This window comes from Chiloscyllium plagiosum, unplaced genomic scaffold (assembly GCF_037043375.1).
Source record: "Chiloscyllium plagiosum isolate Xiang-an unplaced genomic scaffold, Cpla_swu_hap1 HiC_scaffold_8, whole genome shotgun sequence".
Classification (NCBI taxonomy): Eukaryota; Metazoa; Chordata; class Chondrichthyes; order Orectolobiformes; family Hemiscylliidae; genus Chiloscyllium; species Chiloscyllium plagiosum.
In genome coordinates this window covers 85,996,498-86,018,222 of record NW_028270146.1, presented here as the reverse complement: position 1 = coordinate 86,018,222, position 21,725 = coordinate 85,996,498, and the positions used below count along the sequence as shown (strand labels likewise).

Sequence of the window (21,725 nt, the reverse complement as noted above, 5' to 3'; positions counted from 1 at the left end):
CTAGTTCTGGACTCCCACACCCCAGGGAAAAGACTTTGTCTTTTTATCCTACCTATGCCCCTCATGATTTTATAAACGTCCATTAGGTCACCCCTCAGCCTCCGACACTCCAGGGAGAACAGCCCTCACCTATTCAACCTCTCACGAGAGCTCAAATCCTCCAACCCTGGCAACATCCTTGTAAGTCTTTTCTGAACCCTTTCAAGTTTCACATCATCTTTCCAATAGGAAGACCAGAATTGCATGCAATATTCCAACAGTGGCCTAACCAATGTCCTGTACAGCCGCAACATGACCTCCCAACGCCTGTACTCAATCTTCACTAATCAATTCAGATTGTTTAACAAAGTATGGTGGTCAGGTCCCAGGGCAACATATTCTAGTGCAGACTCAGAGAGATACCTTCTACTATGGACCCAGAGATATATAATCCAGAATGGGCCCAGATAGGTATCTCCTAATGTGGACCCAAGGAGCAATATCCCAGTGTGGATCCAAAGAGACAAGTCCCAGCATGAACACATCTTTTGTGAAGAGTGGGGAGAAAACTGGAGGAACATGAAGAGAAAATATAAATAAAATGTAATATTGGTATCAAGCTTGTTTTTCATTGTTCGACTCAAGGCTTTTAAGAAATATGGTCATGCAACAGTTCCGTGAGTCAAGGGTTATGTATCTTTTGCTTGGTCTGCATTTCCCAAATAATTAAATCAGAGTCATTACAGAGAATTTTAAGCTGCCATCCAAAAAAAAGAGCTGAATGACTAGTTCTTTGTTACTATTCAGAGACTGTTCTGAATACCGTCACTTATAACTCGCAGCAAAGCTTACAACATGACTTTACAGTGCTCGTTCTCTTGTAGGTTCGGAGAAATTGCCAGATTTTATAGGAACAGGCTACCTGGTAGCACTTGAAGCAAAACTCCTGCAGAATTATATCAAACAAAAGCATCCCCAAAACCAGGAGCCCTGTAAATGTTTTATTTTGGGAGATCCATTTACTTCTCATCTACAAAGCAGAAGCGATTCAGAGATTAAGCGTTGAACCGTTGAATCAAAATGAACACCACCAGTGAGGAATATTTGGTGAAAGATGCTTGGAATGTGCTCCTGAGTATTAACTCGACACCAATCTTAAACTTAAGTATGGGGGAGACAGACCAGCCACCAGGAAAGTTAATAGATCAGACTATTACTGTCATTTCAATCCTTGCTCTGTTCATCACAATGATATCAATGGGCTGCACGATGGAATTACCAATGATCAAGCATCACATTTTGAAACCGAAGGGGGTGCTGATTGCAGTGTTTTCTCAATATGGGATTATGCCCCTAACAGCTTACAGCCTCGCCAAGGCTTTCAGGCTGTCCTCCATTGAATCTCTGTCAGTCCTGATCTGTGGCTGTTGCCCTGGCGGAACCCTCTCCAACATCTTCTCACTGGCACTGAACGGAGACATGAATCTCAGGTACGGAAACAGCTGCTCACCTGAAGCTTGGCTTTTCTAATGGCTTAAGGGGTAGAATCCATCTTTGGGAAAGATGCAAGTCTAGGGAAAGAGTCTAAGAAAAGGTGCCACATAATATTGTCAGCTCAACTACTAATGAAAGGTCATTGATGTGAAATGTTAACTCCGTTTATCTCTCCAGAGATGAAGACGAGCTGCTAAATCTTCCAGCATTTTCTGTTTTGTTTCAGCATCCACCGTATTTTATGCTTGTATTACTGTCCATCTGTGCTATGTACCCTTTCATGCATTTGCTGAAGGCCAGTTTCACACATTTAAATGATAAAGAATATTGTCTTCATTAGAAATGGCATATTTTGTGACTATGTTTACAAAAGCATGGGTTGTTAATGTTATCCTCCTCAAAGTCCTTTATAATGCCACTTGATTGCACTGTTAGTGTTAAAAAAAAATTAAGATTTCATCTTTTTCACTCCCCAAGCCAAATACAGTTTGACAAATTTTGTTCCCCAAGAAGATGGTGTCCTTTTGAATTCAGAACCCAAACGTTTAACAGTGATAGCCAGTTTAATATCTTACTTTATCTGCATCTCTCACTTGGGCCAACAATTCCTCTGCTTGGTGTTCTCCCCCACTGTCGCCATCTGCAGGTGGAGGTCTAGCTGGCAGCTGAGAGAGATGGGTGCAAATTGGAAGCAAAATCAAAGAGGTTTTCGAGGTGGGAGGAAAAAAAGGGAGGCATCTCTCCTCTAGCCCGTCTGCAACACAAACCTCATTCATCACCAAGGAACCCTCTGTCTGTCCTGACATTCAGTCTGGCTGCTGCCAGGTTACTAGTGCAGGTTCCTCATTTGGTCATAGTGCCAGTATCCCAGATCCACAAAAGCATTCAGTCCCAGTGTCACCACATCCTGTATTGGAATAGGTGATTGACCGTCGAGGGAACGTATCAGTAAATGATGGAGGGAACAAATACACATCTGTAACTACAGTGTACATGAATGCTAAAATTAACCAGAATATTGTAATGTCCAAATTTGAAAACGTTCCTTAGATCGGTTCCAATAACTGCACCTGAATCAGGTGCCTTGAAAAATGGATCCAGTTTAAAGCTTTGCCAGGCAGGGTTGGAGGGTGATAAATATTCAGAGAGAAAGTTAACAGTGTGGATTCCCATCCCTTTGGCAGCTAGTTCCTTTAGAACATAGAACAAAGAACAATACAGCACAGAACAGGCCCTTCGGCCCACGATGCTGTGCCGAACATTTGTCCTCGCTTAAGCACCCATCCATGCACGTATCCAATTGCCGCTTAAAGGTCACCAATGATTCTGACTCTGCCACTCCCACATGCAGCGCATTCCATGCCCCCACCACTCTCTGGGTAAAGAACCTACCCCTGACATCCCCCCTATACCTTCCACCCTTCACCTTAAATTTATGTCCCTTTGTAACACTCTGTTGTACCCAGGGAAAAAGTTTCTGACTGTCTACTCTATCTATTCCTCTGATCATCTTATAAACCTCTATCAAGTCACCCCTCATCCTTCGCCGTTCCAATGAGAAAAGGCCTAGCACTCTCAACCTATCCTCGTACGACCTATTCTCCATTCCAGTCAACATCCTGGTAAATCTTCTCTGCACCCTCTCCAAAGCTTCCACATCTTTCCTAAAGTGAGGCGACCAGAACTGCACACAGTACTCCAAATGTGGCCTAACCAAGGTCCTGTACAGCTGCAACATCACTTCACGACTCTTGAATTCAATCCCTCTGCTAATGAACGCTAATACACCATAGGCCTTCTTACAAGCTCTATCCACCTGAGTGGCAACTTTCAAAGATCTATGAACATAGACCCCAAGATCCCTCTGCTCCTCCACCTTACTCAGAACCCTACCGTTAACCCTGTATTCCGCATTCTTATTTGTCCTTCCACAATGGACAACCTCACACTTGACAGGGTTGAACTCCATCTGCCACTCCTCAGCCCAGCTCTGCACCATATCTAAGTCCCTTTGCAGCCAACAACAGCCCTCCTCACTATTCACAACTCCACCAATCTTCGTATCATCTGCAAATTTACTGACCCACCCTTCGACTCCCTCTTCCAAGTCATTAATGAAAATTACAAACAGCAGAGGACCCAGAACTGATCCCTGTGGAACTCCACTTATAACTGGGCTCCAGGTTGAATATTTACCATCTACCACCACTCTCTGACTTCGACTGGTTATCCAGTTTTCTATCCAACTGGCTAAATTTCCCTCTATCCCATGTCTCCTGACTTTCCGCATAAGCCTACCATGGGGAACCTTATCAAGTGCCTTACTAAAATCCATGTACACTACATCCACTGCTCTACCCTCATCCACATGCTTGGTCACCTCCTCAAAGAATTCAATAAGACCTACCCCTCACAAATCCGTGCTGGCTGTCCCTAATCAAGCAGTGTCTTTCCAGATACTCATAAATCCTATCCCTCAGTACCCTTTCCATTACTTTGCCTACCACTGACGTAAGACTAACTGTCCTGTAATTCCTGGGGTTATCCCTATTCCCTTTTTTGAATAGGGGCACAACATTCGCCACTCTCCAGTCCCCTGGTACCACCTCCGTTGACAGTGAAAACGAAAAGATCATTGCCAACGGCTCTGCAATTTCCTCTATTGCTTCCCACATAATCCTAGGATATATCACGTCAGGCCTCAAGTTTTCCAAAATGCCCAACACATCTTCCTTCCCAACAAGTATCTCTTCTAGCTTACCAGTCCGTTTCACACTCTCCTCTTCAACAATACGGTCCCTCTCATTTGTAAATACTGAAGAAGAGTACTCATTCAAGACCTCTCCTATCTCTTCCGACTCAATACACAGTCTCCCACTATTGTCCTTGGTCGGACCTACCCTCGTTCTCGTCATTCTCATGTTTCTCACATACGCATAAAATGCCTTGGGGTTATCCTTGATCCTACCCACCAAAGATTTTTCATGCCCTCTCTTAGCTCTCCTAATCCCTTTCTTCAGCTCCCTTCTGGCTATCCTGTATCCCTCCAACGCTCTGTCTGAACCTTGTTTCCTCAACCTTCTTCCTCTTTATAAGACATTCAACGACCCTCGTCAACCAAGGTTTCCTCACACGACAATCTCTTCCCTGCCTGACAGGTACATACATATCAAGGACACGTCGTATCTGTTCCTTGAAAAAGTTCCACATTTCCACGACATCCTTCCCTGACAGTCTATGCTCCCAACTTATGCTCCTCAGATCCTGTCTTACAGCATCGTATTTACCCTTCCCCCAATTGTAAAACCTACCCTGTTGCACGCACCTATCTCTCTCCATAACCAAGGTGAAAGTCACAGAATTGTGGTCACCATCACCAAAATGTTCACCCACTAACAAGCCCATCACTTGTCCCGGTTCGTTACCAAGGAAATTTACAAAAGGAAATTTGTCATTGTCACCTAGTCTGGCCTACATGTGATCCCACCCACACAGCAATGTGTTTGACTCTTAACTGCCCTCTAGGAAATCCAGATAGGCAACAAATGCTGGCCCAGCCAGTGATGCCCACAATCCATGAGCAAATTTTTAAAATTCCTCTGTAAAGATTACACTATCAAGGAAGAGGTACCTATTAGTTAGCATTGTTAATATCAGTAATATTGTATTTCAGAATTGGTGACTGAATTGTTTATGGCTAATCTTTGCTGAAACTTTATCTAACATTGTCTCTCTTATTATCCCGACAGTATTGTGATGACCACATGCTCTACAGTACTAGCACTTGGCATGATGCCTCTCCTTCTTTATCTCTATTGCAAAAGCCTATCACTGGCAAGTAAAGTCCCATACAGAGGGATTTCCATAACCCTGGTCTTAATGCTCATCCCTTGTGGCATTGGCATCTTCCTCAATGACAAGTATCCAAAGTACTCAAAGACAATAACTAAAGTAAGAGATTTGATAATTTGCCAGCATGGTATCTTCTCTGTTTGTTTTCTGTTAAAATAGTTCAAAAATTAAATGAATCCTAACTTAACTGATGCCTTTCAATGATAACATGTGGCAGTTTTCTCATCAGTTAAGTAAATCTGTGTGGGATCCTCTCTATAACATCAATGCATTATGTGCAGGCCAGTTCTCCATACAGGTCTGATTCAGACTTAACATGGCCTAACTATTCCTAGGTTAGCTTGTTGCAGAGAATATGGGAAAAGCCTCCTTTTACTGCATTGGTTTAAAGGTTCAGTCTGAATGCTAATGCTGAGGAAAACAATCTGAACATCTTAACAGGCTTCTTGGAAGTTGCACCATTCGCCTGAGTTGCAGTGGAAGGGTAATTGTGGTATGTCAGTAACTACAGATGGACTCTTGGTATTTGGGCTATTGAGAACTTGTTTCATTCAAAGCATTTTGTTTCATTAAACTTGCATGTTTCTCTTTCAGGCAGGCCTGTTCATTCTTCTTATCGCAGGAATAATAATTGGCATCTTGTCAGGAATGTCAATTGGGACCAGTCTCTGGATGCTTTTCTCCTCTCACCTACTTGCTACCACAGCACTCATGCCCGCTATAGGATATACTTCCGGATATGTCCTCTCATATCTATGCAGGTTACCGGAAAGGTAACGTGTGCAATTAATTGCGGTAGAAACAGTTTTGTCTTAGCAATTGAAATGGTTGTCTTTTGTCCATTCTTGTAACACTAACTGAGGCATAAAACTTTAATTGCATAGATTTAAATTAGGTACAATGAGAGTGCATGTCAGAAGCTTTACCACACCTTCATTAGAAAAGAAAACCACAAATATCTGGTTGAAAGTCAAGCTGAATGTTTGGCTTCTATTAGGGGCTGTCAGTAACACAGAGAGCTACCTGAATGTTCTTGATTCAGAAGAAAGTAGGAACTAATTCTAAAATAAAGCATATCTATTCACATCTGTTTCAGATGACCCCGCAACAGAATGTCCAGGGTGAAATATTAGAGAGTTATATGTTCATATTTTTGGATATCATTAATATGAAAATACAAATTCAGAGCAAGATTAGGCCGTCAGATCATAAGACCATAAGACAAAGGAGCAGAATAAGGCCATTCAGCCCATTGGGTGTGTTCCATCATTCAATCAAGACTGATATGTTTCTCCATGCCTTTCCCATCCCTTGTCCCCATCACCCTTGATTACCTTTACCAAGCAAGAACTTATCTATCTCTGTCTTCAAGATATTCAATGACTTGGCCTCCACCGATTTGGCTGAAGAAATTCCTCCTCATTTCAGTTCCAAAGGTCCGCCTTTCACTCTGAGGCATCCCTTGGGTCCTCGTCTCTCCTGATAGCGGAAACATCTCTAGATCCACTCTATCCAGGCCTCTCAGTATTCTATAAGATTCAATTAGATCCCCCCCTCCCCCATCCTTCTAAACTCCATTGAGTACAGACCCAGAGTACTCAACCACTATGCGTATGACAAACCCTTCATCCCCAGGGTCATTCTTGTTAACCTCCTTTGGACCCCTCAAACACCAGTCCATGCTTCCTTAGATATGGGGCCCAAAACTACTCACAATATTCGGAATGCAGTCGAACCAGACCCTTATACAGTTCAGGTGACACATCCATGCTCTTGTATTCTAGCCCTCAAGCCTGCTCTGCCATTTAGCTGATCTGACTGTGGACTATTCCCTCCACCTGTTGACTCCTTCCTCTGCCTTAAAAATGTCCAGCAACCCTGCCTCCACTTGTCCCAAGTGTGGCATGTTCCGCAGTTGCATAAACCCCTGAGACAAAAAATATTCTCCTTACCTCCATCTTAAATCCATCTTAAAGTCAGGAAATCTATCAAAGAAAAAGAGAGATCCTGTAAAGTGGCCAAGAGCACTGGGAAATTAGAATATTGGGAAGGCTACAAAAACAAACAGAGGATAACAAAGAGAGAAATAAGGAAGGAAGGAGAGGATCAAATATGAAGGTAGGCTAGCCAGTAATGTTAGAAATGATAGTAAATGTTTCTTTCAATACATAAGAAACAAACGATAGGCAAAAGTAGACATTGGGCCACTTCAAACTGATGCTGGAAGCCTAGTGATGGGAGATAAGGAAATAGCAGGAGAACTTAATAAGTACTTTGCATCAGTCTTCACAGTGGAAGACATGAATAATATCCCAACAATTAAAGGGAGTCAGGGGGCTGAGTTGAGTATGGTTGCCATTACAAAAGAGAAAGTGCTAGAAAAGCTAAAAGATCTTAAAATTGATAAATCTCCTGGCCTCAATGGGCTACATCCTAGAGTTCTGAGGGAAGTGGCTGAGGAAATAGCGGAGGAGTTGGTTGAGATCTTTCAAACGTCACTGGAGTCAGGGAAAGTCCCGGATGATTGGAAGATCGCTGTTGTAACCCCCTTGTTCAAGAAAGGATCAAGACAAAAGATGGAAAATTATAGGCCAATTAGCCTAACCTCAGTTGTTGGTAAAATTCTAGAATCCATCATTAAGGATGAGGTTTCTAAATTCTTGGAAGAGCAGGGTTGGATTAGAACAAGTCAAAATGGATTTAGTAAGGGGAGGTCATGCCTGACAAACCTGTTGGAGTTCTTTGAAGAGGTGACAAGTAGGTTAGACCAGGAAACCCAGTAGATGTGGTCTACCTAGACTTCCAAAAGGCCTTTGATAAGGTGCCACACGGGAGGCTGCTGAGCAAGGTGAGGGCCCATGGTGTTCGAGGTGAGCTACTGGTATGGATTGAGGATTGGCTGTCTGACAGAAGGCAGAGAGTTGGGATAAAAGGTTCTTTATCGGAATGGCAGCCGGTGACAAGTGGCGTCCCGCAGGGTTCAGTGTTGGGGCCGCAGCTGTTCACCTTATATATTAATGATCTGGATGAAGGGACTGGGGGCATTCTAGTGAAGTTTGCCGATGATACAAAGTTAGGTGGACAGGCAGGTAGTACTGAGGAAGTGGGGAGGCTGCAGAAGGCTCTAGACAGTTTGGGAGAGTGCTCCAGGAAATGGCTGATGGAATTCAATGTGAGCAAATGCGAGGTCTTGCACTTTAGAAAAAAGAATACAAGCATAGACTACTTTCTAAACGGTGAGAAAATTCGTAAAGCCAAAGTACAAAGGGATCTGGGAGTGCTAGTTGAGGATTCTCTAAAGGTAAACATGCAGGTTGAATCCGTGATTAAGAAAGCGAATGCAATGTTGTCAATTATCTCAAGAGGGTTGGAATATAAAAGCACCGTTGTGCTACTGAGACTTTATAAAGCTCTGGTTAGGCCCCATTTGGAGTACTGTGTCCAGTTTTGGTCCCCACACCTCAGGAAGGACATACTGGCACTGGAGCGTGTCCAGCGGAGATTCACACGGATGATCCCTGGAATGGTAGGTCTAACATATGAGGAACGGCTGAGGATCTTGGGATTGTATTCATTGGAGTTTAGAAGATTAAGAGGAGATCTAATAGAAACTTACAAGATAATACATGGCTTGGAGAGGGTGGACGCTAGGAAATCGTTTCCGTTAGGTGAGGAGACTAGGACCCGTGGACACAGCCTTAGAATTAGAGGGGGTAAATTCAGAACAGAAATGCAAAGACATTTCTTCAGCCAGAGAGTGGTGGGCCTGTGGAATTCATTGCCGCAGAGTGCAGTGGAGGCTGGGACGCTAAATGTCTTCAAGGCAGAAATTGATAAATTCTTGATGTCACAAGGAATTAAGGGCTACAGGGAGAATGTGGGTAAGTGGAGTTGAAATGCCCATCAGCCATGATTGAATGGCGGAGTGGACTCGATGGGCCGAATGGCCTTACTTCCGCTCCTATGTCTTATGGTAATATGATCTTAAATGGGAGACACGAATGGTTCCCTTCTCCCACAAGGGAAAACATCCTTTCAGCCATCACCCTGGTAATCCATGCGGAGGTGATGTACTATGTAGATAAGAGTAGGAAGTTACAACAGAGACAGATAAAGTACATAGGCAAAACTGGAGCAGATGTTTGTTATTCAGTATGAGGGAATCCAGTTGGGATCCAAGAAGGTCAAGTCAGAATATTTTCTTAATGGTAAGAGACTGGGAACAAAGACAAAGGAAAGGGATGTCTATTTTACTTACTCGTATAATTGATGCCATTGGAAAGGCTGGCAAGTGCTGCCCATTGAGGGCAGTTAGAGGCAACTACATTGTTATGGATCTGGAGTCACATGTAGGCCAGACCAGGTAAGGATGGCAGATTTCCTTCCATGAAGGACATTAGGTTAGCTAGTACAACGAACAATGTTGACTTTGTGAGCAGTGGTACTGAGATCACCTATCATTCCCAGATTTTATTTTGATTAAGTCCTTGAATTCATTAATCGCATTTAAACCTCACCAGCTGCCATCATTGGATTTGAACCCATGTCCCAGAGAATTAGCCTGGGCTTCTCATTTATTAGTTCAATGAGATTACAGTAGGCTGACATCTGTCCTTAACAGAGGTGCCCACGTGGACAAATCATTCATGGATAGGTGTAAAATAATTAAAAAGTTTGATGTAGAGATGGATTTTATCTGAAGGGTGCTGGAAATAAAATGGCTGGATGGGATGCTTCAGTTGTATCAAGACTTGGTCAGGCCCAATCTGGAATGGGTCGGCTTCATTGAAAATAGAATGTGGGAGGGGTGTAAAGCAGGCAGTCAATTTGCCATAAGCCATTTTACAATACAATAATGCAGTCATGTGTAGCTACCCACTCTCTGCAAACAAAAAACATGTGTTCAAGCCTTGTACTTTTATTGAGTTGTCAGGGGGTTTGTGGAGCTATTGTGCTGCATTATTTTCACTATGGCAACACTTCAGCCAATGAGAGTCAACTTGCTGACCAATCAGCATCATGTTCTTCTGTGGAGAATATGAAATTGTGCTTGTTTGAAATTTAGCATTCTTGCATACGATAACTGCAAGATGAAAAGTTTCAGCAACATGTTTCTCTTCAGCAACATTCACGCTGAGGGAGATGGTGGTGTGGTGGTACTATCACTATGTTGATAAACCTGTGAACTAATGCTCTGGAGAAAGAGTTTAAATCCTATGGCAGCTGGTGGGTTTAAATTCAGTTTCGAAAATCTAGGATCGAAAGCTCACCTTGGTATAATAATATTGAAACCATTATCAATTGTCAGAGACAAAAAACATCCAATGTCCTTTAGGGAAATAAATCAGTAATACTTACTTGCTCTGGCCTACATGTGGCTCCAGACCCAGAGCAATATGATTGACTCTTAAGTGCCTCTGATTTGATAAACCAATCAGTTCAAGGGCAGTTATGGATAGGCTACAAATCTTGTTTTGTCAGCAACACTTAATTACCATTAAAGAATAAAATAATCTCCTTCTCATGCTTGTAAATGGAGGTGCATAGCGAACTTGAATGATAAATGCATCATCAGACATTTCAGAAGAGGCATTTTGACCATCAAGTCTGTACTGACAAAGCTATACTAAATCTACATTTGAACACAGTACCCATATCCTTGAAAGTTATGACATTTCAAGTGTCTATCCAAGTATTTTTTTTAAAGGTTGATGACAATGTCACGGACAGTAATTTGTTTTCAATTCAGTCTGTACTGAAGCAGACTTGATTTGGAGATGCCGGTGTTGGACTGGGGTGTACAAAGTTAAAAATCACACAACACCAGGTTATAGTCCAACAGGTTTAATTGTGCTTCCAATTAAACCTGTTGGACTATAACCTGGTGTTGTCCTGAAGCAGACTGTGTAACTTCGCAGCTGCTAAGTTGTGTAGTATAAATTCATATCACAAAAATTCAGCACCAACCCTATCCATTCAACCTATTTAAACCCCAATCAAAGCCCAGTCAGGTATAGCAGCACACTGAAGGTCATCATCACCCAGGAAGCCTCTCCTAACATATTTACTCTCTTTCAACAGGTGCCGGCGGACGGTTTCTATGGAAACCGGATGCCAAAATGTCCAGCTGTGTACTACCATCCTCAAAGTTGCTTTCAACCAGGAAGATATTTCTGCGCTTTACTTATTTCCACTCATTTTCTTGTTGTTCCAATTTTTTGAAGCATTAATTCTTGTAGTGATCTATCGAAGTTACGAAAGAATAAAAAAATCGAAGGAACACAGTAAGTAACCAAATTTCTTACATAGAATCAACCAATTCTTTGAAAGGGTCAGCCAAAGTATCCCATTCCTGCCTCTTCCATGTAGTCCTGCATTATTTAGTTGCTTATCCAATTTCCTTTGAATATTACAATTGAATCTAATTCCCCCATAGTTTCAGGTGATGCACTTCAGTATTTGAGCTGATGTCTATGGGTCTGAGAGTGAGTTTTCATCTTCCATTTTCCATCTTCATTACTGCCTTCCTGTTGTTCCAACCTCTTTCTGTTCCACCACTGTCTGACCAGACTGCAGTCCTTAGGTATCTGAACTGAGAAAGGCACATGATAGGTTTATAATGAAGGGGTGCAATAGTGACAAGAAGTGTCTGAAAAATGTAAATCAGAAAGGATTGTGGTTTGAGAAGAAAGTAGGATTTGAAAAGAAAAGAATTGTATGTGAACAGACCTTGACTCTTTAGTGTTTTCAACATTGCTACTGGTTACACCTTCAGCAATTGCTGTTCTGATTATGGTAATCATGTTTGTCCCCTGCTGTTTAGCTTTCTCTGTTTACGCTTCATGTTGTCCTATGTCTTGAAAGAGAAGGAGAAGTGTATTAGTAGTATAATGTGTTTTGGTTGTTATGGTTGATTAGCTGACAGTCTGTGCAAGCTGAGAAATATGGGTGTGAGCCTTGCAGCAGTGCTAATGGTGTGTGTGAGGTTGGAACATTGACTTTGAGCTGTGATTGATAGAGATGTTTGAGAAGAGTCTGACAGAGAGTGGCACAGTGAGCAGCGTGTGATTTGAGTGGGGAAATTCTTAGAATATAGCATTTGAAGATGCATTCACTCTTGTTGACAAATGATGTGGGATTACTGTATTTTTCTGATGGGCAGTCTGGAGGCTAGCAACAAGAGGATGAAGAAAAGGAGGGATGAAGTCACCATGTGGGCATCTGATGTATAGTCCACAAGGTTTGTGTGTTATTCTTTAAAGAGAATTAATTCCTGATTCTGTATTCTGGATACATCTCAGACTCTGCATGAAAAGGATTTTTTCTGCTACCATCTCTGGATACACAATAACCTAGAAATCATCGGCACTCCTACTTAGACGAGATTCAGGAAGCATGAGATTGGATGGTACAAGAAAGATAGAGTATAGGTCTCCTTTTAGGGAAATGCATTGATAGGATTTTGAACACTGCATTATCGTGGGCTTCACAAAATCAACTGTCACCATTTTATTATGCACTACATGCTTTGTAGGGGAGTGTCCTGGAAAGAAGATAAAGGCAGATCATTGAGCTTCAACAGCAGATACATGCTACCCCTCCTTTGGTAACAGACACCTTTTCTGTTGGAGTGACACAAACACATCCATTACTGAAAGTAATTCTTGGTCACAAATTAACAATCAAATCCTATGGCTGTCCATTGTATCACTGCATATTAAACTCTTCCTCATCCTGCTGACTTGAAACAATCTGCATGACAAGATGAGTGAAGCCTACAATTATTTGCAGTTACATTTAATCCGTCCATCCTGGAATGCCTGAAGTGGAAGTCCAATCTGTTAGTTGCAATCATCACTATATTGGAGAGAGGTTTGGGCATGGCAGCATCTCTCTAGATATCCAACAAGGTAACACTTGTTCAATGCTGCTCTAAATAATTCCTTCATGCATAACAACAGTGATAACCAGGTTACGGACAATTCCTGGGATGACAGGACTGAAGAACTATAGAACCCCGACAATGTGAAAACAGGCCATTCAGCCCAACGAGTCCACACCGACCCTCCAAAGACCATCCTAATCAGCCCCATCCCGCCATCCTTGTAACCCTGCATTTTCCATTGCTAACTCACCTAACCTGCACATCCCTGGACACTATGGGCAATTTAGCTTGGCCAATCCACCTAACCTGCACATCTTTGGACAGTGGGAGGAAACCGGAGCACCCGGAGGAAACCCATGCAGGCACGGGGAGAACATGCAAACTCCACACAGTTACCCAAGGCTGGAATCAAACCCGGGTCCCTGGTACTATGAGGCAGCAGTGCTTTATTGACGTATGAATACAAGCTGGTTCAGTTAGGCCTATACTCAGTGGACATTAGAAGAATGAATAGAATAGAATAGAAATTTATTGTAACTTGTATTTTTACAAAAAAAATACAGTGTAAAGTGTATAAGTTGCCATACTCTGGCACCATTTTAATAATAAATCATATATATATATTTAAGAAAAAGGTAAAAGGGAATCTCATAGAAGCCTCAGACATTCTAATGGAACTAGACAGAGCAAATGCAGGACCATGGAGACCAGGACCAGAAGTCACAATCTAAGGATATAGGGTAGGACATTTATAACTGAGATAGTGAGAGGGGAAAGATATAAAAGAGACCTAAGGGGCAACCTTTTCACACAGAGGGTGGTACGTATATGGAATGAGCTGCCAGAAGAAGTGGTGGAAGCTGGTACAATTGCAACATTAAAAAGGCATTTGGATGGGTATATGAATAGAAAGGGTTTGGAGGGATATGGATCGGGTGCTGGCAAGTGGGACTAGATTGGGTTGGGATATCTGGTCGGCATGGACGGGTTGGACCGAAGGGTCTGTTTCCATGCTGTACACCTTTATGATTCTATGACTCTATGGCTGAATAGCCTACTCCTGCTCCTAATTTCTATGTTGCTATGGTTCTGAGAATGCAGCTGATTTTCTCCAACACATATTTATTGACAGGCTTGTGAGATCTCATCAAGCTCCTTTTCCTTCCTTAAATTTGCCTCTGAATGTAGGTTGGTTCATACAGCAGAGAAGTGCAGACTGGTCAGAAATCTCCTGTTCTTTGCTGTCACCTCTCACTGCTCCTCCTCATTGAGAGAGGTCTATCTCTGGCTGTCCCTTCTTCAAACTCACTATCTTAAATCCATGGGTGGCCGGACTTACTGTGGCTTCATTGGTCCGGTGCTGTTTTTTTGCACAGTTCCAAAGCATCCCTTTATCTTCTGTCTTAATATCGGGTATAATCCAAAGCAAGAGCGAAATAAATTGGCAAGCTTGCAATGCTGTCAAAGTGAAGGTAGATTGCAAAATTCTCCAGCTCTTTGTTCTGAACTTGGAATGATGTTTGAATAGGGAAGAGGAATCATACTAATAAATTGAGTTTACCTACTGTGTGTTCACACCATTTCCGGTCCACACCCTCCATAGATTCACAACCAAAAAGGGTCAGGTCCATGTAATAGTTTATTAATATAGTACAAATTAGTTTGATGTCGCTGTTCTCTCAATTCTCTTGGTCCTCCCTCTTATGGCCAATAGTCACATGGAACCAAAATCAATTTTTGAGGACAGTAGAAATTGCCAAAGCATTCCAAATATTAAATGCCATCCTCCCCACCTCCTGAGCCCTACCTCAATGTCTCGTGTACCTATTTGCCAGTGTGAGCACACTGCAAGGTATAATGCAACCTGTTTGTGCTGCTGGTGGTGGTACTCCTGGACAGAACTGCTTTGAACTGTTAAAGTGTCACATTTGGGTTGTGCATCGATTTTAATGCATTATACAGGTCTTTCTGCTATAATGCGAGTTTCGTCAACACAAATTCACTGTGACACGATTGACAAATTGGGGAATTCTGTTTCTAAAGTGGGAACTTTTAAAATGTGATTTGGCTGTAATGCAATTGCATCGCCAACACTTTAAGGGCTGTTTCTGAAACACAATTTCTCTATAATGGAGGGTTGCACAAGAACATGACCATCGCTTTATAGAAGAACTGACTGTATGTAGAAATAGTAAGACATTCTTTCTCTCACTGTTTCCTTGGTAGCAATCATACATTTATACTTGCGTCACACCTTCCTGATCATGCCTACCGTAATATTTCCCAATCCATAATAGTCAACTAGAACGAGTAGGGTCATGTCATATGGGCCATCAGAGGAAACAGCTTGCCTGATGTCTCTATCGGGACAGAGCAGACAGCACCCATACCTGTTGGCATTTACATGGATAAAGCCTACTTGCACGACCTGAGGGAGGACTATATGCTGGCAGAAAATAGCATTGAAACTAATGGCAGTAGGAGAATACTGCAAGTTGAAATGAAACATGAAACACAATCCTGAAAGCATGTAATTATGCAAATACATCAGCAGATGATTGGCATTGTGACAGGAAATGAACTGCCAGAGGAAGTGATAGAGGTGTGTGCAATCACAATGTTTAAAGGACATTTGGACAGGTACATGAATAGGAAAGGTTTGGAGGAATATGGGCCAAATGCAGGCAAATGGGACTAGTTCAGTTTGGAAAACCTGGTCGGCATGGTCAAGTTGGGTCAAAGGGTCTGTTTCCTTACTACATAACTCAATATTAATTTTTAAAGATTAATTAATTTTTCAGATGCCAAATTAGCAAGATAATTAAATGTGTTGAAGTGCTAACCTAGTCCTGAACATATAGTCAAATATCTTTACCTCAATAAAGATGCTGAAGAATAACCTGTGTATTTTTTTAGGTGTCAAATAATTTACATGCCTGTAGAGAACAACAATGGAACAAGGTACACTTGCTGAAGTTGTGAAACCTTGTGACCGTGGTGACCTTCAAAAGCAGTAAAATGGAGTCTTCCCTGCACGGACACGTAGAAAACAGTGGAAAGTTCATAAGATAATTACAACTTTTTTATTGCAAATACTTCGTGTTTTTGGCATCATATAACAAGGTCTTGATTTCAAACTGACCAGCAAGTAAATTTAGGAAAATAACACACTCAATCCAAGTATACTGCAGACCTTTAGTGTTTGGATATCTTTTATGTTGTTAAATGACAGCAGTTTCCTGTGTTTTTCTATTGATTTAGGGGTCAGGTAGACACAATAATTGCTCACCTATCTCAGAAAACTGTTGATTTAAACTCCATTCCACTGATGAACAGATAAGAATAGCTGATACTCCAGAGTGAGAAAGGAACACCAGCCTTTCTGGTGTTAAAATGAGGCCTTGTCTATTTTATCATCTCAGCATAAAAGATCCCCTGGACACTACTTGGAGAAGAGTTGGCAGCTATTCTGGTATCTTGCTCATCTATCATCAGTTGAGAACATTGATCAAAACTTCTTTCAAGCCATGTCTCAAATTAAACAGCGTAAAGTTACATCTCAAGGTTACGTATAGCAGAGTGAATGCCACAGAATCAAACAATCATAAAGTTTGACAGCAGGGATAGAGGCTCTTTGACCCATCATGCTAATGCTGGTCATTAAGCACCCATTTACCCTAGCTACCTTCCCAGCACTTGGCCCTTGGACTTGTATTCCGACATGTTGCAAGTGTTTCACTAAATACTTCTTAAATGTGATGAGGGTTTCGGCCTCCACCGCTTTTTAGATAGTGAGTTGCAGGTACTCAACAACAACCTGGGTGCAATAATTTTTCCTTAAGTCCTTTCTTTGCTATCCTATTTTTTTTTTACATTACCCACCTATGCTTTCTATATTCCTTTCGGGCTTCTGCTGTTTTGCTTTAAGCTTCCTTTTCTGTTTTTATCCAGGTCTCTACATGCTTCCGCACTTGTTAGTCCCACCCTTCACCTTTACAGGAACATGTTGGCCCTAGGTCCTCATTATTTCCTTTTTGAGAGACTTCCATTGCTTTGATGTAGATTTTCCTGTAAGTAGCTCCTCCCAGTCCACTTTGGCCATCTCCTGTCCTGTCAATATTTAAATTGGCCACCACTCAGTTCAGAACATTTACTTCTGATCCATTTATGTTCTTTTCCACAACTACTTGAAATCTTACTGAATTATGGTCACTATCAATGAAATGCTCCCTCACTGTCACATCTATCACTTTCACAGATTTGTTCCTTAATGTTAGGTCCAGCATCACACTCTCTTGTAGGACTTTCTATGTGCTGGTATTAGAAGCTCTTTAAATATATTTTAAGTATTCTGCCCTATCTAAGCCTTTCACAATTTGTCTGTTCCAATTAGTACTGGGGAAGATGAAATTCCCTATTATTATTACCCTATTATTCTTACAATTCTCTGAAATTTACCTCTGTATCTTTCTGTCTATCTCTTTCTGACCACTTACAGGATTTCACTCACAACAATGTGATTGTCCCTTTGTTTTGTTTTACGTTCCACCCATTTGGCCTAATTTCAGGAACCCTCCAATATATTATTCCTCTTTCAGGAATTGACCCTGATATTGCAACAGCGTCTCTTCTTTTACACAACCTTGCTTTGCCTAAAGATTATGTTTCTTGGAATATTGAACTGCCACTTCACCCATCCCTCAACCAGATCTCTAATAGCAATGATATATCCCCTTGTGTCAACTCATTTGCCTTGCTTGCAAGACTCCTTACATTAAAATAAATGCCATTCAACATTGCCATGCTCCTTTATGCTTTAAACTGACAACATATGGCCTGTCTTACAAATTGACATAGTTTTACTCCTACATTTGCCTCTGCAACATCTTTCACTCTATATTCCCACCTCTAGCCAAATTTACACATCCACCAGCAACGACAAGTGAATTCCATAAATTTGTTGATCTTGTTCTGGTTCAGGTACAACCCATGTGACTTGTTCAGGCCCCACCTTTCCCAGGAACAGACTTAATGGTTCAGGAGTCTAAAGTTCTCCCTCCTGGACCAACTCTTCATCTGCTCGATCCAGCTATTCCTATACTTGCTAGCATGTGGCACAGGGAGTCATTCAAAAATCACAACCCTTGAGATCCTGTTTGTCAATCTACTACCTAGCTCTCTGCAAAAGTGGTCATCTGGGTTGACTGGATCATCTAAGCCTCCCCAGATACTACAGGGACTTGGCCCCCCTGTCATACTTACGCTCAACCTTTAAGCTGGTCTTTGCTTTGTGCTTGCATTACTTTGGTCAGCTTTTTCAAGGATTGGGGCTCATGTTAGGGTTAGCGTCTCCTGCTTCTCGGATGCTGTCTAACCTGCTGTGCTTTTCCAGAACCGCACATTCGACTCTGATCTCCAGCATCTGCAGCCCTCACTTTCTCCTTGACTGTCTCTCTGAGTAGTTTTGCTGCTTCACTCACTGCTCTATGACTCTTGTTGTATTTTAAATTTATTTAGTGCAGCCGAAGGAAAATAGAAAAGCAATGCTTTAATGGTGCGACGATATGTGCAGCACTTCAGATATCTTCTGGAGCTTTCCTCACATGACCAACCACATCCTGCAGTCCTGACTCCACTAGCAAAAGTGCCAAATGCACATTGCCCCTTCCCAGTGCCAATCAGAAGGTCTTCTTCACCACCAGATCATTACCCTGACTGCCTGAGTGATTGTCAAACCGTTTTTTCCTCATCACCAGTTTGTTTTTGTGGTGGTAAAGACGACATTTGGGGTGCATTCCTTTATGATTTAGGCAAGGTATGGAAACCAAAAGCCTCTATGTGAGACATGCCACTATGTAACATATTGGTTAGCACACAGCTAGAATTATAGTTTTGGTCACGACATTTCAGGAAGGACATAATTGCTCTAGAGAGCGTATGGAGAAGATTTCAAAGGATACTGTCAGGGTTTAAAAATTGCAGCTCTGAGGCTAGGGTTGTCTTTATTAGAATAAAGGAGGCTCGGGGTGACTTAATCAAGGTGTCCAAAATGGTGAGGAGCTTGGGTAGAGTGAACAGGGAAGACCTGCTTCCTCTACTGGAGAGATCAATTACCAGGAGGCACTGATTCATGGTGAGCAGTAGAGGAAAGTCCTTTTGGGCCAGAGGCTGGTGGGTATCTGGAATTCATTGCCCAGTTTGTTGAGGCAGATACCCCCAACATGTGTAAAAGGAGCCCTGGATCTGCAGGTGAAACTCTGTAGCCCACAAGGTTACAGATGAGGAGCTGGAAAGTAGGATTAGAATGGGCAACTAGTATTTTTTTCAGCAGGTGGGCTGAATGGGCTGTCTCTGTGCTGTACTTTCTAATGTTCTATGGCTCCAGAGACAAGGAGGTATCCAATTTATTGAACTTGGCATTTCTCCAGAATTGATTCCAGCAGGACTCTGCGATAAATCTTCAACTCCTGGAGTTTTCAGGGCCATTCACTTTAAATATACCTGCTGCTGCCACATACATAATGGATTGTTGCCAAACCACACACTATTGCCAGAAAATCCACTTTGTCCCCCCTTGAAGACACCACTCAGTAGACAACCCTCTGGCTCCCTCATGAAGTTTCAGTGTGAGTGTGAGATTTCTATTCAAAGCTCTGAGGCACAGAGTAAAATGTCAATCAGATGGATTTAAAGTTCTTGTCAACAGCTAGAATTATTTTGCACCTGTTATGGAGATGTGTTATCTGGAATATTGATTTAAAATATCATTGACTGGACACCATTGTAAATCCTAGACATTTTGGAAGGATACTTTGAAAACCAAAGGAGACTGTCTGCAGCAAGGAAGAACATGGCATTTGCAAAGAACACAAGATGCTCAGCTAGAATTACAGAGTCTACAATACTTTCAGATAAAGATCCAATGGCCCAGTTTGTGGGTGCAATGTATCTATTGTATTTGAAGATAGAGAGTCACAGCGATAATATACCTGGAGTGATATACCCTTTCCAACTTTTTTTCTCTAAAACCTCTTTCATCAAAATTTATGAGTTGTAAAGCCCACTGGAAACCCTTATCTCTCTAGGTGGAGCATCCCTTTATGGAGAATTCAAAATCTACACCACTGTCTTCAGAAAATTGAAGTGAGCCAGCCATAACTGATCGAGAATAACACTCCAGTGCCAACAGTTCATGTGATAGTTGACTGTGGCCACAGATCGACATTTGGGACAATCTGTAAATAATTATTTCTTTCTAACTTTAACTATTATTTGGGCAGAAAAAGTATGATAACATTGTAGAGAGGACTTTTTTTTACTAATTTATATAATGTGTGTTAGTTTTTAAGGAGGACGGTAATGTATATTTGCACAGCTTAAACATTTTAGTAATAATTTTCATTTGCATAAGCTTTGCTGAAATAAAGTAGTTCTTCATTTGTTACTTGAGGAACATGGTTGACCTATATCTGAGCTTTATATGGATATGTATAACATATATGTAAAATGGGCACTATCATATCATTTTTATTTTCAAACTTTGTTGTGAGCAGTGAAGAAGTAGAACATAGAAACAGATCCATTCAGATGTAACATGGTGCTTTGCTGTAAACACCAGTGCAAGGATTTATTGCTCTATAGTGTTTTGCAGTTAGGTCTCCAACCCACAAGCCACAGGTGTAAACAAGTAGAAATACTAAATACAGACAATAGCGATTTTGCTTAACTGAATGCAAATGATTATCCTGGTATTCTTGACAGCAGCCCCAGGTATGAGCAAATTACATGAATTTTGCACATCTCCAATTGCCCTTGGTATTAATTTGCCTGTTGTGGTGTGACAGCAGCAGGTGTTCTGGCCTCCCACTGGGGCACAGAGATGAAAGCACTGCTGCAGGGTCCAGCAGGGACCAAAGTATCTTGAGGCTTTGGGAAGGAGCAGAGGAGTCTGAGCTTGCATGTGTATGCAGGTAAATACCCTGGAGAGCTTTTCATAAATGAATTAAATGAGATGATGTTCTTTTAAAGCAGCAGTATTTAAAACGCTGGAAAAAATGTTTGCAAAGAATGCTGGTCAGTCAAGCTGCCCCAACTTTGAAGCCAAGGAAATTGATACTTTGATGCAGGAAATAGAGCAGAACCTCTTTGCTCAGCCAGGATAAGTAACACCATTCTCTCTCTGCTACCTTTGACTTCCTCAATTCTGCTGCTGTTCTCATCTCCCACCAAAGCTCACAGTCTACCACTCTCACGATTGTATGTAATGTCTTCCCTCACTTGCTTTTCCCTCTACATACTCTCCAAATAAGCTCTGCGTGGCCTCTATGCTGCCTACTCAGTCAGTCACTCACTCAGGACACTTCACCAGCTTTCTCCTATCTGTACTACCCACTTCCATTTCACTCAAACCCTCCCTTTCTCTCAGTCCTGTACATACCATTCCCAAATAGTGCTAGAAAGAGCCAAGATGATTAGTGGGGATTGTAATGAGGTCAGCCAGGTGGGCCTTGTAAAA

At 41.8% G+C, this 21,725-nt stretch overlaps 1 protein-coding gene across 1 annotated transcript; it reads left to right on the top strand.

Moving 5' to 3' along the window:
* Positions 1–846: 846 nt before the first annotated feature.
* Positions 847–21,189, top strand: slc10a1 (solute carrier family 10 member 1). The gene is made up of 5 exons (XM_043698098.2): positions 847–1,469; positions 5,223–5,424; positions 5,920–6,098; positions 11,407–11,609; positions 16,127–21,189. The coding sequence occupies exons 1-5, from the start codon at positions 1,060–1,062 to the stop codon at positions 16,135–16,137; spliced, it is 1,005 nt and encodes a 334-aa protein (XP_043554033.2). The 5' UTR covers positions 847–1,059; the 3' UTR covers positions 16,138–21,189.
* The last annotated feature ends 536 nt before the right edge of the window (positions 21,190–21,725 follow it).